Genomic DNA, 27,070 nt, shown 5'->3' with positions numbered 1-27,070 from the left:
ACATGTAGAATATAAAAATATGTAATTATGTTAAAAATAAAAAATCATTATTAATTATTTTTTATTATTCTAAACTAATATATTTCTTATCGGATAATTAGTTTGTTAAAAATTTAAATTTAATTTATATATGTATACTTTTGTATATAATTCTAGTTTATTATTGATAAATATAAATAGTTTTAATTTTAAATTATAAATAATTATACTAAAATTTTATTTTTTTATACTTTTTTATTTTACTATTAAACTTTTCTAGGTTCGTCACTGCTTGATGTCACTCCACGATCCGAAAGCACAACAATGGACACATGGACACATGACACTTCATAAACCTTCACCCTCAGATAGATATGTGGAATAATATATTGGATAAGCGAGTCAATATTTGGAGTTCATTCTACTTGCACACAATCCACACATCATAAAATCAATAACAAGATAATTGTTCAAACCAAAAAATAACAACACAAATATATTTAAATACAAATGTAATTTTTACGTACGTCATGAATTTTAATGTTGTTAAGAACCCGTCTCCAACTCCAAATTCTGGTCCCCTCAGTGTCTCTGCTCGACTCGTATCCCACCCACCTCCAATGTCATGAGTAGGAAAAAATCACTCATCCTTACACAACAACTTATAGAACAAACAAGTATAAAAGATGCATAAATACCTCTTGACCAAAGGAAACCTCCCCTAATCAAATTTGTGGGGTCAACAGGCAGCGATGCGATGATATGCCCAAGAAGAAGCAAACTCCCGCATCCATCCAAGTTTTGTTGTTTGTAATTTGTGGACCGACACATCTGCTTGTACAAAAAGGCCAGTACAGCTGAACCCCAAGACACACGACTGCATCGATCTAGATCCTTCAAAAGTGGTATCTACCTCATGTGAATTTGGCAGTCAGATGCATAAAAAAATAGAATACCCCCTATAATTTGCATGATATACCATCAGGTGTACTGCATAAGCCGCTTATCCGTCAGATTTTCTTCTAAATCCCAGCATACTATATCCTTGAACCACAATAAATGATGCACCACTTGTTTTGTCTCTGTCTGACAATAGATCCTATTATGGCTCCTAGTAATCATTGACATATATCCTCTATGCTTCACATTTGATAGAAAAGCTCCCAACTATTTATCCAACTACTAACAGGTTCCCCATTAGTCAGAAGCCTTAGCTGATAAGGCATATCCTGTAGCAAAAATAGTCATCTCCCCACAAGGCATGTGAAACGCATGTGACTCCGACCGCCACCTATTGACCAAAGCAAACACCAGCACGCGATCATATCCCATTCAAGCATATATGCCAAATATTCGAAGCTTGCATGTCTAAAATATGGTCTGGAAAGCTCACTAAGTCACACCAGTATATTCTGTTAAGTTCGCAAGACCCTGGTAGGCAAAGACAAAAAAAAACCTTACATAAAATTGAGACTCCAAGAAACATAGATTTTATACTTATGAAATGCATTATTTAAATTTTATACTAGCTATCTAGCCTGACCAACCTTGTCTAGAATCTTCTTGTACCCTTTTAGTAAGTGTTGGTCCATTTGTTCCTTTGCAAAATTTCAAAAGTAAAACATAAAATTAAAAGCAAGTTACATAAATAAATCATTTTGAATTTAAATTTACGCAAATATAATTTTTGAAAACATATTACATTCGTGTCCTAAACATATTCTATGTAATCCGCTACACCATACCACAGTTTACAAATTACATGTAATTCGCTACATAATCTCACGAATTATAGTCAAAACACACTAAGTCACAATCCACTACACCCTGTCGCAGATTATGAACGAAAATAACAATGTATGGACCGCTACACCCAGTTGCGATTTATGAGAAAATAGTGGTGAAGCATAATCCGCTAGAGGCTATCGCAGATTACGTGATGCATTGTTATAAAACTATGATAGCCAGCAACAGATTCTTCATTCACTACTTTCAGTAGGTTTTGGATTGAGAGAGAATTTTGGATTGAGAGAGGAGGCTTAGAGAGAATTTCGGGAGACTTTAATTGGGACCATGGCAAAAGAAAATTGCTTGTACTGGCTAAACGGAGTTGCTCATGTCGTCGGAAGCATCAATGAAGAGGTTAGTTTCTTTTTATAAATAAATAATTTACAAATAATTTATGGTTTAGGCTTTTATGTAATAGAATTTTTATATTTTTATTCTCATGTAACATGTATATAGTTTTTGTATATTTACAAGAGTAGATAGATAACACGCATTTGTGTATTTAAATTTGATTAGGATATATTTATAAATAAAAAATTTATAGTTGTATATTTTAGAATTTAATTAGAATTTATAAATAAATAATTTATAAATAATTTATGGGTAAGGCTTTTATGTTTCAAATTTTTTATATTTTTTATTGTCATGTAACATCAGTGTAGTTTTTTTATAAATAAATAATTTATAGTTTAGGATTGTATGTTTTAGAATTTAATTAGCACGTCGTTCTTTTTCCATATGATGTAGTCAATTAGGTGTATTTACAGCGTTAGGAAGCAACAAAATATGCATCTGCATGAACAGATCATACTTTATTTGAAAAGGGTTGGATTATATCACTTAACCAGGTTGAACACTCATTGGTTCTGGTTGGATGAGCCTATGGTGAGTGCATTCATTGAGAGGTGGTGTCCTGAGGCGCACACCATCACGTTGCAGGACGTGGCGCATCAGGTTGCCCTTTAATGGGGAGGCTGTTAGTGGGTGCCTGACTGACTTCGAATAGTTTATTGAGGATGACAGACCAGCGTGGAAGTGGTTTCAAGAGTTATTCAACAAGATGCCGCCGTCGATGAAAGTCAAGCAAATGACAATCCACTTCACATGGTTCTAGGAGAGGTTCTGGGTGCTACCAGCCAATGCGAGTGATGAAACGGTTCGCATATACGCTCGTGCGTACATCATGATGCTACTATCCACTCAGCTTTTTAGTGACAAGAGTGGGAATCGGGTTCACCTTCGATGGTTGCCGTATGTGGTGAAACTTGACGAGATGGGCAATTATAACTAGGGTTCAACTGCATTTGCATCGTTGTATAGATCCATGTGTTGGGTGACCAACAAAAATGTCACGAACTTGGTTGGTCCACTTCAGCTTCTATAGTCTTGGATATTCTAGAGGTTCCCCACGTTGACGCCGCATGGTTTTGACATATTTGCATTTCCATTGGCATCTAGGTATCCTTTCTTCGCCTTGAGCGTATTATTTATCTATTTGAAGTTATTATCCTTTATTGTCCTATTTTAAATATTTATTTTACGTTGTGATCCTTTAGGTGGGCGACTTATTTACCGACCTTTGATGCGAAGGAGCAAAGAATTATTGGATTCGTCTTGCGTTGGACAGATTAGGTAGTTGAGATGTAAGTTGTTTAAGGTTGGTTAATTGTATCATAAGCAATTCACCAATTTCTTTATATATCATGTTCTAACGTTAGATTCTCCTCTTCTTTGCAGTTTGTGTGAGAGCCTTATTCTGCTCTTGAGGTGGTTGTCGTGGTTCATCCAAAGATACTTACTGAGGAGCACTCTAGGTTATGGCGGATGCTCACGAGCTTGATATATTTTGCTATGATTAAATGGCACCAAGTTGATAGCGTGGTACCAGAGCTCAGAGGCATATAGCATCTACCTGACCTAGCTCTAAGCATAAACTGGCTCCTTGCAAAGGATAGTAGGAGAGGAGAACGGTGGCTACCCACTTATTATCAGACATGGCATCTATATTGGAATAACATAGTTAATTCTGTCCTAACGATACAAAGAGTGGTTAATCCAGGTCTATCTTTAGAGTACTTAGACTAGTAGTTCCAAATGGAGCATAGGGTTCTGTCTCCGGATGTAGCATTTTCTAATCCTAAGACGGTTGAAATTTCGGTGGCTGCTCGTCACAGAGGGTCATCACAGGTGCCTGCTAAGGTGTAAGTGCCAGATGTGCCTGATAACAGGCGTGTAGAGCGGCAACAACCTATTGGTACACTGCATATTGATCGAGAGTGGCGTTGGCTAGACGAAAGGAGGAAGCCGGTGATGAAGCGGAGGGGCCTGGCGATCATCGTGTTCGTCGATCTAGAGCTAGGCGTCGAGGTGGCAGTGGATTGGCTGGACTCGATGGGAGCTCCGCTGGTGCAGGTGATGGAGTACAGGCTGATCTGGGGGGTTAGAGACATGGAGACTGGGTTCGACAAAGGCACATTTACTATTGGGTCGAGCTCTCAGGTATTAAGATGTCAGCACTTAGAAGTTCATTAATATTGCTACTACTACAATGACCATGATCATTCACGATCAGATGGGTGGTTCACAGTTTTATGCAGATGTGAGGGTCAGGAATGATAGTGGGACCATCATATGGCGACCAAAGGCCTTTTGGAATAGGTGGTGTGAACCTTATCCTGTATACGCTAAACACCTCAGTCATGTTGTAGACATGATGAACATATGTAGCCCAATCCAGGAGGGAGTGTGCATATCATGCAATAGCATGGCAACATGGTTGATGGAGAGCCTGAAAATAGCCATAGTTGCATGTACGATCCCCAAGAGAAACTCGATACGTGCCGAGTGAGAAGTTACCCGTCGGAGTTGTTTCTGCCATAGTAAACTCCGACTGATGCATGTCAAACAAAGTGACAGTGAAACATCTCGAATCTCTCATGTTGCGCTCTATTGCTTTCACCAAGGCCTGGTAGAATTGATGCTCAGTTCCGATTGCGCCTCTACTGTTTGTCCTTAAATAATAAATAGCTCTGCAAACATTTCATATGTGGATTTGACCAACAAAGTGACTGGAAGATTTTTTATTTCCTTCAGAACAGAATTAGCACACTCAGATATGTTGGTGGTCATGTGGTCAAAACGTCCGCCGCTATCTTGATGCTGAGTCCATCTATTGTATTCCATTCTATTTGCTCAATCACACATTGCTGATTTTTGGTCCTCATAATATCAAACCAATAGTCAAACTCTGCCTCGGTCTTCCCATAAGCATCATTCACAAGAAGCCTTTCTGCATCCTGACCCTTGAAACTCAGCTGAAAATTAGCGGTAACATGACGAATACAGAATGCTTGATAAGCACGAGGAGGTAGCCAATCCGTTTTTTATTTGTAAATGCTCAATACCCAAGTAGGCTTTCTTAAATTTATAGTACTTTCTGGGTCATCTCAGACCTTGATATTTTTGCCCCCCTCAAAAAAAGATATCGGGACTTTTTAACATACATTTACATATTAAATTAAAGGATTTACTTGTTACTAATGGAATCTAACCCCTGTTCTTCTTTAGATCTACTTGTTTCACTCTGATAGTATCATAAATCGAGTCAATGCATAGGAAATGAATGCATTTCAATACTATTAAGTTAAGTGAAATCGATAAGACGGAATCCGTATTAGACCACTTCACTTATTTTAGTTTTAGTGGATCTTACGAAGCCCGGTCATCCAGGACATGATCAAGTCTGATCATAGAAAAGAATCTCTTCAAGTGAACCGGCCTATCCTCTGTAGGGGGCTTGCGCGGTGGTTGGAACAAAGAGACACATTTTATTGCAAATTAAAATGTGGCAGATATGAAAAAGTCATCCATCTGCGCGATCCAATCAATAGTTCAAGTCACACACTCCCATAATCCGGTTTTTTCTTCGGAGAATCCCCCTCAACTATCAACTATTCGTGTATGTCAAATAAAAAAATAAGACGCTAATTTTGTTAAGTCTTAAGTTGCAGGGAAATATCCAAATACATGTCTTATTTTTTTTAATAATCCATATTTGTAGCAATGAAATACTTTTGTTCCTCCCCAAAATAAAAAATGATTGATTAGAAATATCTAGGATCCATATTCTCTATAAAGGACCGGAGATGCCTTGCTTACGTATCATTGGAAAGTGCATTAACATAAATACAGCAGTAAGAAGAGGTAATACAAAAGTATGTAAACTATACTATTAGGGGCCTTCAGAGCAGCTTTGATGTCATTGTGCCTATCAAAGATTACAAGAATACCCTCTTGCAGAGTCACATGTTGTCATAGGTTGATCAAGAAAAAAGACCACGACTCCACATTTTCACCTTCCACAAGTGCAAATGCAATGGGCAAGATATTTGAGTTTCCATCCTGCGCAATAGCCAAAAACAAAGTATCGTCATATTTTTCATACAAGTGAGTATCATTGATACTCACCAATGGCTTGCAATGTCAAAATTCCTTAATACAAGGAGGAAATGTCCAAAAAAGATGATGAAAGTACATTGTAGATTCATCAACCTGATCACTAACTCTAACAGGAGAAGTCTTCAACACTGTAATGATTCCGACCATGGTGGACTGCACACCAAGAATCCAACAGGGCAACTTGCCCTAGGACTCTATCCAATCTCCATAGATCTATGCTATTACCTTCTCATTTTCCAACCAAACTTTTCTGTAAGTAGGTTTAAAACCATAAGTTGTTTCTGTAGCTTGCTGCATCACCTTTATCATAACCGCAGCATCAACTCTAATCAACGAAAAGATCCTAGCACAAATGATGTGATAATCAAGCTGTCAGTGATCGCTTGAAATCGATGTAGCCATGCAAGTGTGAGGTCTATTGTACCTTACTACCACTCAAGTACCCTTTCATTGTCAAAGTGTGATGCGAATCAACCAAGTGCAACCTTTACCAAAGTCCTTGCATTTTTCATGGTACCTAAGATGATCTGATTCTAATACCCTATATTGAACTCCATAGCAGATGCTGTAATTCTTTACACTCAACACAGCTTCCTACTTATTCTGGAAAGATTACCCGATCTAAAATTCTGTAGGAACGATTCTATCATGCAAGTCCTAACCTCCAAAGGTAGCATCTATGTCTGGCTGTTGCCCCATAGCATCCAAGTTCAAGGTTGAGAAATATGGAGGATGTTGCTGTGTACCGAAACTTGATAGGCCATGCTGTGTAGGTGGATTGCTCTTATTATCCTTATCGCTCTCCCCAAGTATGCCAACAGGCTCTTCATATGAATCATCCTCTCACATTGCATTTTCAAGTCGATCCAATTCACCCTCTCACATTACATTTTTAACAGAATCAGGAATCATGCGATGAGAACTAGCCATTCCAACCGGATGAGATGGAGATGCAACCAACGGACAAACCAATGCAACCACAAGCATCGAACTAAAAGCATCCCCAACGCAGTGGATTGAGGATTCGGAGCTGATGCCCCAGAACTGTCGACACCATCATCTAACTTCTCATACAACTCGTGTATTTTCACTTCCGAAAAATTTCTCTGACAATGAAACAAAGCCTGCAGATTTTCGTCGAATCCTATCACAAATATATCATACTTCACACTAGAAGATACAACTGCAATAAGTATTTTGTAGAACAATTTTTTCACTCACTTAGTCTCACATACCCTAAATTTCTGCAATATACTGATTTTTAGATCTGACGTATTCGATGACCGGATAAAAATATTCGAAAATTTTCTATCAGTAAATTTCACACTTTTTTCTTTTATTTTTTTGAATTTTGTGTAACAAATTACATGTAATTTGTAAAACGTGCATTTGCATAAATTTAATAATTTAATTTCTAAATGATTTATCTACGTCAATTATCCTAAAATTTTCATACCATGTAACTTAAATCACGCTAAACTAACATATTCATATATTGCAACTTAAAATATAATTTGAAAATATTTTATCCTGTCATCTAGACATTAGTCACATAATCTTAAAAATAAGTGACTACTTACGATAAAAACATAAATAATTTTGTATTAAATTAAAAATTTAGATTTTTTAATTTTAAATTTTACGTTAAAAAATAAAATTTAATTTTTTACCAATTATTTCATAAATAGAACAAAAAATATTTAAAAATAAAAAATCACATTTTATTTTCTAAAATTAAATTTAAAAAGTTTAAATTCTTAAATTGGTGAGGCGCACCAAGCTCCGGCAACTGTGTAAGGTTTCAGTTGTGGTCCATTTCTTCTTAAAAAATAAATTTAATATCGTGTAGGCCAATGACCCACATATTAGACATTAAACTGATAAGTAGAGATGTTCAAGATACGGTTCAACCCGAAATCGGTCCGAATTCAAGACATATTTTGTCGGGTTTAAATTTTTATTTTGTCCGATTTTATTTTTGGGATAGGTTTGAGTTTTGTTTCGGGTCACCCTGACCGGACTCGAAGTTACTTTTTACGATAAAAATATATATATATATTTTAATTAATAATGTTACATTATATTTTTATAATTCAATTAATATTTTTTATATTATACGATATTATTTTTGTTTTAAAATTATTTATTTGATATAAATATGATTTACTATTTGTTAAATTTATTTTTTAAAAATAAAATTTTATTATTTTAATATATAAAATTTACAAATTTGAATATATTAAATATTTTATCTAATCGACCCGGTTTAATTCAGTTTCTTTTCGCATCATATAGGACCGAATTTGGGTCTCATGAACACCCTAATAAGAATCAGATGCCAACTTTACCGAATGCGTGTTGAATAAAAATGACAGCGTTAAGGCTTTCTCCAAATATTTGAAGCACTTCAACATCAAACATAAACAGAAAACATCATTGTTAAATGTTAATTACTGTTTTGAGTGGCGTAATCCAAATATAAAAATACCAATAACATTTAATAGCTGCAAGATTAAACTAGTGAATTGTTGAAAATCATTTCGTCAACATATCCCCTTAATCCATGGGAAAACATTGCAACACTTACATTTCAGTCCCCTCAAAATTTAAGCCCAATGGAAAATGGTGAAAATACGCACTACGATCCAGTCCCTAGATTAAAAAATTCCCATAATTGAATAAATATTAGGCGTAAATTATTTAATTAAGTCAGCCCATTTTTCCAAAGAATTAAGAAACCTTTAAACTAAATTGGTGGGGTGCGCCAGGCCCAGGCAATAGTGTAAGGCCTAGGCGACGCTCGATGGGCCCAGTAGCAAGCTACTGTAGTGGTCCATCCCCCTTAAAAAATAAATTTAATATCGTGTGGGCCAATGGCCCACATATCAGATATTAAACTGATAAGAACAGATACTACACTTGATCTTAGCCAAAAGGCCGAGAAAGGTATGCTGTATTCTGTCTTCAATTCTTTCTTTTATACTAAAGCCTCGTCTCTCTATTCCTGCTCCCCACGATGCAGGACTAAACCTTCTAAACTATTAAGTGTGGTACCAAGAGGTAAGAGCTTTTTTCCGGCATACATTGCATTTGTCGTCCAAAATTGTTGTGCCTCTAACAAGAACATTGATTAAAAACTGGCAAGCATGGCTAATTCCTTCATCAAGGTTTACTTAGTTAACTCATACTCCAAGTTCCGAGCTAAACAAAACAGTGCAACAGGAAAATGAAGATTCAGAATTCATATTATATGGGATAATTTTCACACCCATAATGTAACATTCCAAAATTTAAGAACTATTTTAAATATCTAATTTTGTTTATTAAAATTTATGTGCATTGTGAAAATGTAGACTCCCAAATTTTATAACTATTTTGAATGTCAAATTTTGTTTATTAAAGCTTTTATGTATGTGTTTCGTGATCTCTTTCTTATTTTTCCCCAAGTTTTATTAATATACTAACTTATGGCTTTCAGTTAGTTTATTATCACATCAGTCACCACAAAATGAGATAATTAACATGGTTCTAAAATTTGGGAAGCTACACATGACAAAGTTATTGCTTTGTGCAATCAATCTTCGGTTCCTCATGGGTATTATCTTCGTGTTTGTAATCATATATAGGAGCACGTATTGAAAGATAATTTGTAAGTAAAACAAGAATTATTACGATATTATAAAACTGTCCTATGCTGAAATCTTCCTCTCTTGGTAGGTGGGCAAACAAAGGCATGACAAAAACTCAGCAAGCTTCCAGTTCTTCATGGCGTAGGCACTTTTATTGTGGACAGTAAATCCCAAGAAATCTGGCTCCATGGGAGAGAATGCTGGTGGAGCCCCACTGTTAGGGTGAAATGCTGCAAAGTCCTTGACACAAAGATCTTGTCTTCAAGGACCAAGATGTTCAATGGACAAGACGCTTGGTGCCAGGAAGAGGGGGAGGAAAGTTAATGTACAATATTTTGCGTTTGTAATTGTAGGAGAACGTATTCTTCAAGTAGGATCCCTTGTTAATCGGACATGTGAAGTTAGTATGTAAACCTTTTAGCTTGCAGCAAATTCTTTTCGTTAGATTAGATTTATACAGTAAAATGATCCCTTTTTTTGTAAGTTAATTCTCATAAACATCAATTTTTCACGGCATCCGCACCCACAAAACAGCTTTTAATACATGCTAAAAGTAGAGTATCGTATAGTAAGACAAAAGGAAGGAATATTAACAAAGAAAGAAAAGGGACAAGTGCATCTGCAAGCGCAAGCATAACATAGAATACATGTAATTTACAAACAGATCCTACAGAAAATGTTGAGGATGGATGGGTAGATTACAGAAATATTCATAACATAATACTCCTTTGAATGAGACATGTACACACCACATATGACATATATGACAGTAAACTAGTAGAGTATGTTTCTTTCCTATCCCCTATGATTTCCCAATGTTAAAAAAAGAAACATGGCACAAAGTTGTTCTTCTGTGATTTACATACAAGTACAGAACCACAAACAGGATATGCAAGAAATTCTAAAAATTTCAAATTACAGACACCAAAATGAATGCCCCCTCAAGAGCAATACTCTCCTAGTGACAGGTACAAGAATCAAGTTGGTAGGAATAGGATGGAGAAAACTCTTTCTTCAAATAATGTTGGAATCAATCAAAATGTTCTCTGCTCCTTACATACAAGAGTCTCCTGGTCTGAGCTGGAGGAGCCAATCCCAGAATATCCCTAATATCTTTGTTGTTGGGATTCACAATCTGCAGAGCACGGCAAAAACAGTTTAGTGCAGCACTACAAATGCTTCTTTAAAATAAATTGTTGGAGCATCTTGGTTTAGTAATTTTTAACACATGATTATAGTACCTTAACCACAATAATAGCGATTACACCACAGACAATTAGGAATAGGAAAAGCATAATGCACTTGTCTGTAGCTACCTGATAATTGGGGAAAGATAGTTTAGTTACGGGATACTATTGAAGCAAAGAAGTTAATGCATGTAAGAAACAAAAAACAAAGTGACCTTTCTACCAATCTCCTTAACAAGTTGGGATGCCTTCTTAATTGAGAACTGAATAGAGTCAAGCTCATTGACAATGCGACCCATTTGCTCAGTCTGCAGTATTTAAAAACAAAAAGGTTAAAATGTGATAGTTTAGACTCCATTCTTAAAACATGCTAGAAGTAAATCAGACTTACTTGACCCTTCAAGGTGGTAGCAGTTTGAGTGCCTACTTCAAGGGTTTGTTGTACAACCTACATATTTTGAAGGGTTAAAAACAAAGCTGCTGGGGCAATGGAGTCAAAAGTCTGAAGTAATTCACCTGCTTAGATCTTTCAATGGCCTGATCAGTTTCATCCATCTGCTTCATCCCCTCCTTGATAAGTTCTTGATTTGACATTTCTATAGGACAAAGCAAGTGCGTATTTTGGTGAGATAATTCTGTTATTCCCTATACATAGCACACATTACAAGAATGCCCCAGGCCACAATTACAAAGAGGATGCATCAACAAAGATGAAAACCAAAAGTATGACTTGCAACAATTCGCAAACAAATAAAGACAATCTATGGAGTATGGATTCAGGATAGAGGCCAGTTAAAACAGAACTACATGTGCAAAATCAATTTCAACTTGTATGGCATCGTAGTTCAATTACAACTTCCACTAAACATTTTACCTGAAGCTAATTTAACATTTTCTTCAGCTGTAGGTTCACCTGCTCCTGCTCCCATATCAAAAAGCTCAATTTTCTTATTGCCAATGGTGTTCATGTACCTGTTAAACATAAAAGTGACAGTAAAAAATCCACCTTTCATAACTCAAAGGACTAAACCTTTTATTTGGGAGGGAAAAGTTATAAAAGGAACTAAAACTTTGCTTTATTGGTTCTACTAACACCAACAGTAAACATATATCACGGTATTGTAAGATCAGTGTGCCCACTGGGAAAATTGATATTAGCCATCTGATTTTATCGAATCAATAACCTTTAGAGCGCCCAATTGTATCTTAAAATTATTCAGACTAGATAAATAGAAATATGAAGATATGCTTACGTTTTTCTAAGTGCCACATATGAGTTTAGCTCCTTGATCTGCAAGGAAAAATATATGTCAGAACATGAATCGACTGCTTGAATGCATGAAGATGCAATGTACAAAATCAAAAGCTTTTGAGGAACAAATGGAGATCACTTATTTGATATAATGACAATGCTAAGAAAGTAATTGGCATGCCATGCAAATTATTCATAAAGCTGTTACTGTTGAAAGCATGATATGCTGTTTTTACTTATTCAGGATACATGAAGGATTTTGCATCCCTTTCCAAACTGAGGATATGGATACTATATTTGCAACATAAGCAAGGAAAAGAAAAGGGTTATTGGCATTGACCATCGATTGCTTTTCGTCATTGAGTTGCTTGTTCACTTCTTGGGAATTTCTTCCCTCCCCATCTTTAATTTCACGATCAAACTCCTTTATCAACCTGAAACCAGAACATAATGTTTCATATTTTAACAATGAGTGGAAAGCATTCAAAAGGAAATTTTCAAATGTCAAAATAGCATGAATTTTCACTTTTTGGCAGTGGCATATGGGAAAGAAAAATTTTCAAATATGTCAAAATAGCATGAAATCATGAAAGTGGATATTTTGTATAAATTGGTCTTTTTTCCTTCAGATTAAGTTTTGTATTTGTGGGATCTCACTGAGTGAGCCACTGCTACCACCAAGAGGTACCAATGCTAAGATGACTACCACATAAATGTACATGCTTACCTTTTGCATTCCCTCATCTTCTGCGTGAGATCTTCCAGTTGACTACTTTGTCTATGGGAATCTTTAATTTTATCCAGCCTCTGGAAGCCATTTCTGGATGAAAGTAAATTTATTAAATATAAACAAATAGACACATTAGAGAATGCTAAAAGGATGAGATCTATGCCTTATTTCTTTTCCTTCTCCTGGTATTAGTTATAACTATGAATGTGGCACCAGCTAAGGATACATTGTTACGAGACAAAAGTAGAAGAGAACTACAAGTAAACCATATATCACCCATAAAATATAAATAAAGGAATGATAACATAATACCCTTCAACTGGTTTCAGCCGATCATTGAATGAAAAAAGGGGGACAAAGTCATAGACAGTACTACTATCCACATTTTAAAGAGAATCAAAGTAATTATAAATCACTCTGAACACAAAAAGTAAAAAATAGAATAAATAAAACGGTTTTTCTAGGGAAGTTGTTTATAACCAACAATCAGCCAGAAAAGTACAAAGTAATGAGATGAAAAGAGAACTGTTGTCTGAAAAAAGTTGGTTCCCAATCTTTTTCCAAAATCAAAATCATAGGTTGCCTCTAAACGATTTATTCTCACTATCTCTAAAATTCCAAAGGGAACTTCTGAATAATGTACAAACAAGGCCTTCATATGTTGTTTTTTGTTGGTGGGGAGAAGGGGGGTGTGGGTTAGTTAAAAGAAGCAAAATTCAACAAGGATTTGTTTCATTCTAAAACTACACATCATGACATCAAGCAATTCTTTGTAACTGCCGAAAGTGAAAATAATACATCAATATACAAGCAAAAATATTCCTAAGTTCAAACTTCAAGATGATGAATGGACAGAGGACTACTGAGATTAAAGTGGAAACAGTGCATTTTGAAGTTTGAACATTAAGAGATGGTATTTAAAATATAAGTAATGCTACATGTACACAAAAATTAGCCACCAGTATAAAATACATGTTGGAATACAAATACACATTGAAAATAAATTAAACCACACATGTATTTATACACAAATACATTGGTGACTGGTTTTAGTAGCTGATTTTAGTGTACAAATAGCATTTTCGTTAAAATATACTTATTCAAACTAAAAAGAAAGGATGCTTCAGTCAAGAAAGGGGGCAAACTTCACGTTCGAATATTTCCGACCCAGGAAGCAGAAAAGTAGGACATTGTGTGATTACAGCTTAAAAAGGTTTAATTATTTTGTCGATCCCTATAGTTTCATTGAATTTTCAATTAGGTCTCTATATTTTTTTCTTTTTGATTGAATCCCTATACCATATCAGATTTTGTAATTAAGTCTTTGCCGTAACAAAAACGTTGGAATTAATGGAATATTCCATTAAACAAAATGAATATGCCTAACACTTAACAGAATAGTCTGTATAGTTTAACAGAATATTTTGTTAATTCCAACATTTTTGTTACGGTAGGGATTTAGTTACAAAATCTTATATGATATAGAAACCCAATTGAAAAAAAAAAGTATAGGGCGGACGGAATAATTAAACCGCTTAAAAATAACAGCCAAGCTAGATACACTTTACAATTTGTTTGATTCTATATACAAACACTTCGCTACCACCATGATCATGCATTTCCAGTTTTCCACTGTAACTACTACCCTCCGATCAAGCACTATCCTTATTCCTTTTATAGCCAAAGAAGGCAACATTGTTCTTTAAAACCCCTCTCTCAAGCATCAATAAACATGAAGGCCCCAAACAACAACAACAACATTGATCACACTTCTCACGACTCGAATTCAATTATAGTTAAATTTCAACCAGTAATCACCCCAATTTCAACAAACATTACAAAACCTAAAGACCTATTCTACCAGCAACATTAATCACATCCCAAACACAGGCACAATAAACATTTACATTTTCTCTTTACATTTCCTTTCGTTTTCCTTTGTTAGCTCAACAAAAGTAAATAAATAAATAAATGAAGTACAGAGAGAAGAAACACGCAATCAAAGCACAGCGTATATATATAGTATATAATACATAATTAGAAAGGGAAAGTGATGAGGTGAAAAGATTAGAGAGGAAGAAGCATACGAGAGGGCTCGAAAGTGGTCGCGGATCTCACCGTGAATCTGCTCCAGCTCAGGCGTCATGGGCAAGTTGGTGGCCATGGCTGCCGGAGATTCAACTCCTCCAGCAAACTATTAACAATGGAGAAAAAAGAAAACACGAAACAAGCAAAGAGAAACCCTAACTGTGTGTGAACACGGGACAATGGTGATGATGACGACAATGCATAGTTAGTTATTGTTGGAGGCAGGAATAAAGGAACGAAGAAAGGGAAACTACAGAATCCAAAAGATAAGAGAGGATAACAAACAATGTAGAAAGGATAACAAACAATGGAGAAACAGCAACACAGAGAAAGAAGGAAAGAGAATACAAAAAATGGAGAGAGAACGAAACACAGACAGCACAGAACAACACAATAGAATGGTGGGAGTTGGAAAACAAGGAAGAAACAGAATCGCTGTCAGGCAATATTTTTTATTTATTTTTATATTTATATATTCCGTGTCCATTGTGTTTTCTTTTTTTCTTTTATTGTTTTTGTCCAATCGATTTTAATAAAAAAATAAAGATTTAATTAAGGGCAATTTATGTTTTTAAATTGTTTCAACTCCAAATTTATGTAAATGCATTGTTTCAAAAATGGTTACGCAATTACGTTATTTCGCTATATTATATAAACTGTTACTGGCAGTAGCGGTTTATAATTGCACAGAAACCGCTAAAACCAGCAGCAAATTCTGTTCAAAAAGTGCAGCATAGAAACCGCAGCAGCCCATCGCGGTTTATGTTTGAGAGAAGTTGGTCATAAACCGCTGCTGGTTTATGTACGTGGGGATGTGTGCGTAAACCGCTAGAGACTATAGCGGTTTACGTTAAAAGTTTAAGTATATTTTATCTGTTATTAGGTTCATATAGTTGGTGTCTTACTTGACCTTAATACATATAAACCATTCAGTGCAAGCTTGTAGCCTAAGTCCTTTCATCAAACATTCTATGTTAATTACTAGTTAGTTGTATTTTTCAATTGTTCATTCAGTTACTAATTATTATTATTACTGTACTGTAATTATATTAAAATATTAATTTTTTTTCTTGATCAGTTCTAATTCTTATTTTGTTTTGATTATTTATTTTGGTTGATTCATTTTTTTCTTTTATAAGATATTGAATAATAAAATTTATTATAAAAAAAATTAATGTTAACATAGTTTGACAAATTAATAATATTTAAAAAATAATTAAAATTATTTTTAAACATATAATTACTAAAATGGACTTATTTAAAATATTATTTTGTCTTATTTTTATATAATTTAATTTTATTTGTACTTATCTAAAATATTGTCAAAACGGTTTCATATAAGTGTAACTCCTCTTGTTAGTATGGAGTCTCCAACACGATAACAATTAGGAAGGAGAAAATGTGAAGTACCCAAAATGAGCACGATAACAATTAAGAAGGAGAAAATGTGAAGTATACAAAATGAGAAGACCGAAGATCATAACAATAAAGTTTTGGGTGCTAACGACCATGCTAATAATAAAGTTTTAGATCCAATCACTGCTCTTATTATATAAGAGCTTGTCATACACACGATTCCTGCACCATAAAATTTCATAAAAAAATTATATCCATTTGAATAATTAATTATTTATAGCTTCTTAAGATAAAATTTAATTAAAATTAAATCTCTTCATATCTAATTAATGACTTTATCAATTATTTTTTTATAATTTTTTAATAAAATAAGTCACTTTCTTTCATTTTCTTATTTTAATTTCTATTTGGTATGAAAACTCAACACAATAAAATAAAATTTATTTTATAAAAATATCATACAAGACTCAAATGTATTTTTTTCACGTCCGTTTATAAAACTAAAAAAAAAAGAAAAGGAAGAAATTGTAACAATAACATGCATGAATTGGATTAAATTTGATTTGTATTATTATTACTGAACGTAAACCGCTATGGCCACCAGCGGTTTACGCATGCATTTCAACAAACATAAACAGCAGCGGTTTATGAAGAACCATAAATAAACAGAATCCGCTGCTGGCTCTAGCGGTTTCTGTGCAATTATAAACCGCTACTGCCAGTAGCGGTTTATATAATATAGTGAAACAACGTAATTACGTAACCATTTTTAAAACAATACATTTGCGTAAATTTGGGATTGAAATAATTTAAAAACGTAAATTGCCCTTTAATTAATTTGGGTTTTTTTGTCTTCAAATTAATATGGTTTATTTTTATTTTTATTTTTTTAGAAAAACTATTGATAAAATTATTTACACAAAAACAAAATTAACTTTTTATTTATAAAAGATTAATTTTGATTGACAAAAATATCCAACTGTTAAATTTTGAGTTGATTCGATTGAAAAAATACAAGTTTATAAAATTATCTTTATATCTCGGTTTATTTTTTTTCATATGAAAATAATTACGGTGTAACTCAACTAAATAGATGTGTATAAGCTAATGAGCCTTGACTCAAGTGGCATATATCCCCCTTTTTCACTAAGATTTCAGGTTCGAGTCTCGTTTAGTGCAAACTTGACGAAAGAAGGGGACATCATGTGTGTGTGGGTGTGGTGTGTGTGACAGTGAGTGTGTAACCTAGAATTGGGAGTTGTCCAGTGTGAGTTAGTAACCTAAGATTGAAAGTTGTCCAATTGACCAAAAAATAGATGTATATAAAATATTTTGTACTGTTATGGTGTCAGTTAAAATTGCAACCTACGTTTTGCTTTTTCACTTTTTTTTGTTTATGAAACGCACGTGTTTAAGTATGTCAAAAAAAAATTATTTCTCAAATAACCCAAACGCATGTTGCGCTTTGGATTGGGCTTTTTTTTTAAATAGTAAAACGCAGATTGCGTTTTAAATGTGTAGAAAATTTTTATCAAAAGCTGCAAAACACAGCTTGCGTTTTGTACGAAAAAATATTTTAATCAAGAGTCTTGCCTATAAATACGAAACTCAATTCATACAGACTTGTACCTCACTTCTACTCCCATTCCTCTTTCTTTCATATATTTCATATTTGTGAATTTTTTTTTTGGCAATTAGTTGTGTCAACAAAATCGGGTTAGGTAAAAGTTGAGGTTATGGAAGGTATTGCAAATTTACGAGTGTATTATAACGGTGAGAATATATCAAACACACACGAATGGGTGACTTTTATTTGTGAATGTCCATTTTTATTTACTATTCTGTGCACCATGAGTTTTGTAAAGTTGCAAAATGGTCTTTGTAAGAACATACAAAATCACATTACATTTTATACAAGAATCCTGTACAAGTATTTGGTGGGCTTATACAGTTTCAAATAATGTTCATCACTGACGACGCATGTATGTAGCAGATGTTCTATATTTATCAACAAACTCAATTTCACGTGCCGTTGATAGAGCTGTATGTTAAGTTTGAACAGCATACGGGGTTAGACATAGTTGGCAAGGAGGTCAATATTGATGAGCTCGGAGATATAAATTGGGAAAAAGATAATAACGACAGTGAATAGGAATTCAAAGCGAACTACGAAGTCGATAACGAAAATGATGACGGAGACCTAGCAGACAATCCGGCGGAGCAAAATGAAACAAATGCGATTGTAAACCAGCACCCCTTTGGTGTTCCATCTTTTATACAAACTCTGGATCTTGCAGCCATGCATGCCCCGTAATTTTCTGAGTATGCGAATATGGATATGCTATTGTTATTAATTAAAGTTACCATTATCATTTTTTTATTTGCCTTGACCGACTAACAGTGGTTCACGTGTCGTAGGTGAAGGCAATGTTGCAGCGAAAGATGGTGAGTTTAGTGTCAGAATGGAATTTGGTTCTAGAGAGTCTGTGATATCTACAATAAAAAGCTACACTATCTCTAGAGAAGTTGTGATACGTGCTTCAAATGTTCGAGATATGAAGAGTTCAAGTATTATTTAGAAGATATTAGTTTACATTTTTAGAATGTTTTAATTTAATGTATTTGGATTTTGTTTATTTAATTACTAGATTGGGCCTTATGTGTATGAGCTTTAGGGTTTTTTTTGTTTTAACCTAATAAGAGGTTATAAATATCTCCTTAGCTATTGTAGTTGTAGTATAGAATTTTTAGAGGTTTCAAAACCCTTTTTTTGGTTTCGTGATGAAACCATGGTGTGGACAATTGAGGTTGAAGAGTCTCTCTGTTGTTGCATCGGGGAATTGAGTAGAAGGTTAAGGAGTCCCTTCGATTCAATTCCCAAACTATGGCGTTGACAAGTTAGGTTGAAGAGTCCCTTTCTTGTTGCGTCAAGAAATTGGGTAGAAAGTAGAGTGATTCTTTTTGTACTCAATTTCAATCTATTCTTTTTGTTTCTATTTCAATTATAATTTATTTTTTTTTATTCAATTTCAATTCTTGTCTTATTTATCCTATTATTTCTTTATTATTTGGTATCAGAGCTCAAGTATTAGATTAATTCTTATTAATCTATATTTGTTCTTCTTTTATCATTAAAAAAAAGAGTCCAGTGTCTGTTGTGTCTTTCTTTAAGTTCTTATATTTTTTTTCGTTTGCATTTCATTATTGTTGATTTTATTGTTTTAAAAAAAATAAAAAAATATATAGTGCCAAAAAAAGGAGAAAAAAAGAAATATATATAAAAAAAGAAAAAAAGAAATTATCTTCCTTGTAATGATTGTGCTTTTCATATACTATTTTTTCACCTACAAGATTCGAGGATGAATCTTTTTGAAGAGGAGGAGAATGATACGTGCTTCAAATGTTCGAGATATGAAGAGTTCAAGTATTATTTAGAAGATATTAGTTTACATTTTTAGAATGTTTTAATTTAATGTATTTTGATTTTATTTATTTAATTACTAGATTGGGCCTTATGTGTATGAGCTTTAGGGTTTTCTTTGTTTTAACCTAATAAGAGGTTATAAATACCTCCTTAGCTATTGTAGTCGTAGTATAGAATTTTTAGAGGTTTCAAAACCCCTTTTTGGTTTCGTGATGAAACTATGGTATGGACAATTGAGGTTGATAAGTCCCTCTCTTGTTACATCGGAGAATTGAGTAGAAGGTTGAGGAGTCCCTTCGAATCAATTCCAAACTATGGCATTGACAAGTTAGGTTGAAGAGTCCCTTTCTTGTTGTGTCAAGAAATTGGGTAGAAGCAGAGTGATTCTCTTTGTACTCAATTTCAATCTATCATTTTTGTTTCTATTTCAATTTCAATGTATCTTTTTTATTCAATTTTAATTCTTGTCTTATTTATCCTTTTATTTTCGTATCAAGTTGATTACACTGTGTATGAGTCTGAGCCACAAATATTCTATGCAAAATGCAAGGAATATGGTGCATGGTACGATTGGCTTATCCGGGCTAGCTTGATTCGAAAGAAAGATTGTTGGAAGATCAGGAGATACAATGGTAAACACACGTGCACCACGGGAACGATTTCACAAGATCATGCCAAGTTGGACTCAGACACAATTACAGATGCTATTAAGTCGTTGGTTGAAGCAAACCCGTCGATAAAGGTGAAGTCTATTATTGTAGAAGTTCAATCCAAGTTCAACAACACTGTAAGTTACCGCAAGATTTGGTTAGCAAAACAAAAATTTGTTGCAAAAATTTTTGGTGATCGGGATGTTTCTTACCAGACTCTGCCAGTATGGTTGAAAGCAATGACTGCAAAGATGCCAAAGTCTTGTGTTCAAATAAAACACTCTCTGTTTATCGTGAGAGTGAGAATGTTCAAAGTGTAAGAGTTTTCTATCGCATTTTTTAGAGCTTCTATCCGTGTATTGTAGTATTTAGACATTGCAAGCCATTGGTGTAGGTTGATGGCACACACCTGTATAAAAAATATAAAAATTCATTTTTAGTTACGGTGGCACAAGATGGGAACCAAAACATTGTGCCTATTGCATTTGCGATAGTTGAGGGTGAGACGACAGACGCGTGGGAGTTTTTCCTAACTAATCTGCGAAGATATGTTGTTACCATTGATGGCGTCGGCATTATTTTTGACCGCCATAACTCCATCGACACAGCAATAGGTCGCAGTATGATGAGCGGATATTTTATACGCTTTTTTGCATCAATTTCATATAGTTTTTAGTATGTTTTATTCAGTTTTTATTGAGTTTTTATAGGTTTTAGAGTTAAATTCACATTTTTGGATTCTACTATGAGTTTTTGTATTTTTGTATACTTTCATGTATTTTCTAGCTGAAATTGAGGAGTTGGAGCAGAAGTCTGATTCAGAGACAGAGAAAGCACTGCAGATGCTCTCCAAATCTGACCTCCCTGCATTCGAAAGAGCTTTTCTAGAGTTATAGAAGTTCAAATGGAGCGCTCTTAACGGCTATGAAAAGCTGACTTTCAGAGCTTTCTAGCAATATATAATAGTACATACTTTGCTTCGGATTAGAAGGCCCAAAGCTGGTGTCCAATGCCAGCTACCTGCCCCCTTCCTGGCATCCAGCGCTCAAGGAGCAGAGACCAATGTCCAAACGCCCAAAGAGGACTCCCTAGCTGGCGTTCCACGCCCAAGGAGCCTCATAGCACGTAGATCTTATCAAAGCTCAGCTCAAACACTCACCAAGTGGGCCCCAAAAGTGAATTTTAGCACTAAATAGACTGTTTTACCCTTACTAGTCATCTGTTTAGTATTTAAGGTGTATTTTACATAGACTACACACACCATTCAGCATTTTTTTCGTTTATTCCATTGTATTTTTTATCAGTATGAGTTTCTAAACCTCCTAGGTTGAGGGGAGGAGCCATGCTGAGTCCTAGGAATTAATAAAAGTATTACTATTTCTCTTCGATCTGTGTTTGATTAATTCTAAGATGTATATTCGATCTTCATCATGGTGAATAGGATTATCTAACAAATTAGCTCTGTTCATCATATTAAGACGAACGTGCCTGACAAACACCCGCATCTACTTGATTCAGAATGCGTCTTTCACTGGACAAGGACGAACCAATAGCTATGTTTATACATCTCTCAGACGGCTAATCCATGACTTCCTTGGGGACTTCTCGAGACATCAATTTAGCCGATTTTTGAGTAGATTAGGGTCTCTGTGGTAGAGGTTAGAACCAAAAACGCAGCATTCCTCCGATCTGAAAGATTCGACCTTGTCTGTGGCGTTTTGAGTAGCATCATAGAGTATCATATTCAAAGAATGATGGAGTCTCTCTACCTTAATATTTGTCTTCAGCTATGGCAATTAAGTCAATCACAACATACCAATGGCAAAAACATGCTAAGATTTTGCATTCAATTTCAACATAATTTTTAAACATTATCACAACTTTTTTATTTTTTAATTTTAAAATGAAGCTAAGTATTGTGTAATGCAGTGTAATTGGAGAATTTGGTGTTTAACACTGTTGTGGAGGATAACAATAAACAAATCAGATGATCCGAGTTGATAAAAAGTAATTAGACGATTCAATTTGTGTCACCCAAACCACATGTCTCTCATGCAGTGGACTGCGCCTCACTTTTGCTCTATATCACTTGTGCTTTCTCTCTCACACATTTCTTTCATCGACGAATGTTTATCCTGAGACACACTCACTCTCACTTTGAATACTCCCTTCTTCAAAACTTAAAGAAGTAAAAAAGGGACATCAACCACCTCCTTCCAACAATGGCAAAAAAATTGAAGCCAATAATATTTAGGAGATCCAAAATAAAAAATGTTGATCATTGTGAGTTTCACATTGTTAATTATTTTAGCCATCTTAATTATATAAATTATTATTTTAAATTTTATAATTTAATAAGAATAATAGTAATAATGTTATAGAGATTAATGTTGTTTATAATGATTAAACGATAGTATTGTAACATAACATATTGTATTTAGATGTTATGTATTATTGAATCTAAATAATGTTGTTGACATGATATAATTTATATACTAGGGAATATAGTTTTGGATGTATTTGATAATAATTATTAGAATTATATTTTAGATATATTTAAGTTTTATTAATTGTTGTTAGAAGCTTAATATAATTGTGGAATTTCTCTAACAACTTCAAAGTTGCTTTTAAATTTTTTTTGCAATCATTATTGTAATATTTCCGTTCGATATTTTGGTTGACTTGTGATTGTTCGAATTCAATATATATATAATTTGATGAACAACATCTATGAACGAGTTTTAATATAAATTGAAAATATTTTATACATGTTCACTTCGTCACATAATTTGTTTGAAATTGAATGAACCACTAAACATTAATATAAGATACCTTGTACAAAATACATGATATTCTTAGAAATTGAACGAACCACCAAACATTAATATAAGATATCTATACAAAATATATGACACTCTCTTTGATATTTGAGAATCTGTCTTTTCACAAATCACACTTTTTAGTTCTCCAAATAAAAGTATGAAAGGGAAAACAATATCATATGGACTCTTACATACTAAATCTCATTCCGTCAAGTATTTGTAACAAAATTTGACCATAATAATATAATTTTACATAACTCTATCATCCATTTTATTTTTTTACTCACAGTGACAAAATTCAATTTCACTCGAACTCTTCTTTGAAAGTAAAAGAATAAAGCATGAGGTGAGAAGAGAATTTTGCGTAATTGACAATAGTATGTTTATCTATAAATCTCACAAATCAGACTCTTTGATTTATATTTTTTTATTTAAATATATTTTTTTTTAATTTCAAATCAGACATATCTATTTGAGTATTTTCAAAATAAAAAAGAAATTATAAAAGCCTAAATCGAATCTACCGATTTCTATACGTTAAAAATTTTAATGTTTCTTTGCCAAAAAAATCGGACCTCTAATTTTTCTTTTGGAGTTGTGCAAAGCAAATCAAACTCTCCAATTTCACTGTGTTAAGTTAAAAAAATTAACGCCACATTATAGTACAACATATCCCTCTTCCATATCAGTGCATAACAAACAAACAAAATTCATTTCTAAAAAAATAACCCCACTCCACTAGCCAACTCAATGACAAAAAATAACCTATTCTGGTTTTTTTTTTTTTTGTGGGTTATGATAGTGTACGAGTGCATGATATAGTAATCCTTCCTGAAGTTGTGTTTGTTTTAGATCTTAGGTATTGAGAAAATAGCATAATAAGTTAAATATTTTAAAACAATGTGAACTTTTTCAAAATATGATCTCTATATATGTTAAAATTTCATTGCCACCGTTAACACAAGATTGGTCGAAGTTGTAAATGGCTTGGTATTGTGTAAATTATTCATAAAAACCAAATTTTTAGCTACACTTTGTATGAAGAATTAATTAATTATTATTTTATTAGAACTATATTTCATATGCTTTCAGTAATTAATAACGTGAATGGTCAAATTTTTTTAAATAAAGGAAATATTTGAAGATTAAATTTTGATTCAAAATTTTACATGTACCTTCTAAATAACTTTTCAAATGTTTCTATAAAAATTCAAATGCAAAAGTCGTTTAACAAATATAATTTCTCTATTTTATCACTTATTTAAAAAATAGTGTTTCTTGTGAGATTTTGAAAAATAGATTAGCCGTTGAATCAAGTAAAACTAGAGATTCGATTGAAGTTTAGGATAAATATAACGAAATTGAATTAAATATAATAAAATAATATATTTATATATAAAAAATATATGAAAAAATTGAATTTCGTCTAATGATGAAATTCCTTTTCTTTTAAGATTCATAAAAAAATCGAATTTTAGATATTTTGGTTATACAAATTTTAATATTATATTATAAAATTATTTTTTCAATTGATAAAAAAATACATTGATTATATTTTTAATACTTATTTTAAATCGGTCAGCCAAATAATTGATTTCTAACTAATCTAATTGAACAAATTGAATTAATACGATTCTCATAACTATAACTCCTTTTGTTGTTTTCATCATTTTTAGTTTTTGAATTTTTTTGTCAAGATTTAAGATGATTTTTTGCAGTTAATATCTAGATTTAATTATTCTATTGGTCTCTATAATTTTATCAAATTTTCAATTAGGTTCTTATAATTTTTTTTCTTTCAATTGAGTCCTGTTTTTAATTTTATAATTAGGTCATTTCTAATGTAAAAAAATGTTATAGTTAATTGAATATTTCTTTATAAATTGAAAATATTTATAATTAAAAACCTAACTAGATCTTTGATCACATGTATTTTGGGAGAAATATTTTATTAATTTTAATATTTTTGACATAAAATCTAATTACAAAATTAAAAACATTAAAGCAACATAGGAACCAATTAAAAAAAAAGTATAAAAATTTAATTGAAAGTTTAATAAAATTATAAAAACTAATAAAATAATTAAACTTAATATTTATTGTAGTTAGTTATGTTGTTTTTTTTTGTTTATCCAAACGGTATTCTCCAACCCAATAGGTTAAGGACTAATCTGTCATGAAAATAATGTTGTTATTAAAAAATTACACTCAAAATAGATAAGCCCAATCCATAAAAGAAATGTCTAAAAAATCTTTTTCTTGGCTGTCCGACCTGCATGATAAACGGATCCATTGGCCTGACTAAAAAAAAGGGATCCATTGGTTCATGTATAAAACTTTTAAAATCAATTTGAATTGGTTTGTTTATCCAAACGTCAGATGTTCAAATTTCGCTTTATACATGCAGCAATTCATTAACTAAAATTAACTAAATATATATAAAACCTTATATTGATGTTCTAATTAACTAAGTATTGTTTTATCTGCTAATCTTCTTTTTCTAATGAAATAATGTTGAAATTAAACTTCTCATATCACATATCAATATTTTAAGATTTTGTGATTCAAAATTTCTAATGAAATGATGTTGTATTTATTTTTTTATATAAGGTGATACGAAGAATTTAGATCAATAACTAAATTATAGCACATAAATTAGACCATTCATTTTGTACTTAAAAAATGTTAGATTAATATAATTAATCTACTAGTAATCAACTTTTTTTTTTTACATGTCATCAATTATCTATATATTAAACAATTCGAGTTTAATACAAAAGAGTTGTAAATGACAGAATTATTACTTCAAGGATTTTTTTTCTCAAATAAAATAAAAAATAATTAATTTTTTAAATTCTATTTTTCACTTTTAATTAAAGATGAAAAATAGAATTTGAAAAATTAATTATTTTTTTTATTTTATTTGAGAAAAAAATTCATTATTTCAAATACAATATTGTGTAACAACATGGAAAAAATTTAAATTATTAAAAATATTAAAGAATGATATTAAACAAGTTAAGAGACAAATACGTTATTTTAAGACATTTTTAAAATTTCGTCTAAAATCTTTCTACAAGAAATATTGTATTTTGAGAAAAATTATGAGAAAAAAAGGGTAATTTTTATATATAATAACTATGATAGTTAGGTTTAAGATTGAACTGTATTTAAAAATGATATAAAATAATTTTAAAAAATTTATCAATCTTATATAAAATATTAATATTTATTATGAAAAAATAAATAAGAACAAAAAAATACAATTTTATAATACGTGAAAATAGAAGAATCAAACGAATGAATATTATTTTGGACACATCTCCTTCCAAATAATATTTTCTTTGTCAAAAGATTCTGAGTATATGTTAAATTATTTTTCAATGAATATTTATTACTTATTCTTAAAAATATTGCAGAAATACTTTATTGCTATTGTTATTCAATAATAATAAAATGATTATCATTCAAACTTCATGCATAATAAAATTTGTAGAAACTTTTTAAGTATTCTTTGAATTGATTGTATTTGTATGGTTGTTTTTCTAGAGGTTAATTTTAATTTTATGTTCAAATATTTATTTTTGTTTATAGTTTAATGATGATAATTTAAGTAGAATAAAAATATTAAATTATTAAAGTTAATATTCAAATAATTACAGCAAAATCATAATAACAAAATAATATTCGATATTATTTTATTGAAT

General features: G+C 32.4%; 1 protein-coding gene and 1 non-coding gene across 2 annotated transcripts; both read right to left on the bottom strand.

The window, feature by feature from the left end:
• Positions 1-8,979: 8,979 nt before the first annotated feature.
• Positions 8,980-9,175, bottom strand: LOC127742478 (U2 spliceosomal RNA). Its single transcript, XR_008003753.1, has one exon. It is a non-coding gene; the product is annotated as a U2 spliceosomal RNA (small nuclear RNA).
• Positions 9,176-10,472: 1,297 nt separating this feature from the next.
• On the bottom strand, positions 10,473-15,540 carry LOC107470252 (novel plant SNARE 13). Its single transcript, XM_016089652.3, has 10 exons — positions 15,111-15,540; positions 13,021-13,113; positions 12,634-12,727; positions 12,295-12,332; positions 11,916-12,013; positions 11,558-11,637; positions 11,433-11,489; positions 11,257-11,349; positions 11,096-11,170; positions 10,473-10,989 (listed from the first exon to the last, which is right to left on the bottom strand). Exons 1-10 carry the CDS (start codon positions 15,185-15,187, stop codon positions 10,885-10,887), a joined length of 810 nt encoding a protein of 269 aa, XP_015945138.1. The 5' UTR covers positions 15,188-15,540; the 3' UTR covers positions 10,473-10,884.
• Positions 15,541-27,070: the final 11,530 nt, after the last annotated feature.

This window comes from Arachis duranensis, chromosome 1, assembly GCF_000817695.3.
Source record: "Arachis duranensis cultivar V14167 chromosome 1, aradu.V14167.gnm2.J7QH, whole genome shotgun sequence".
Lineage (NCBI taxonomy): Eukaryota > Viridiplantae > Streptophyta > Magnoliopsida > Fabales > Fabaceae > Arachis > Arachis duranensis.
This window is presented reverse-complemented; position numbering and strand designations above follow the sequence as displayed.

Bases quoted from the DNA above. Each gene is read 5' to 3' on its own strand.
- LOC107470252 (XM_016089652.3), bottom strand. From the start codon at position 15,187: ATGGCCACCAACTTGCCCATGACGCCTGAGCTGGAGCAGATTCACGGT. The intron at 12,014-12,294 runs GTAAGCATATCT...TATGTTTAACAG, and splicing joins TATGTGGCACTTAGAAAAAC to GTACATGAACACCATTGGCA. The intron at 11,638-11,915 runs GTAAAATGTTTA...TTTGTCCTATAG, and splicing joins AAATGTTAAATTAGCTTCAG to AAATGTCAAATCAAGAACTT.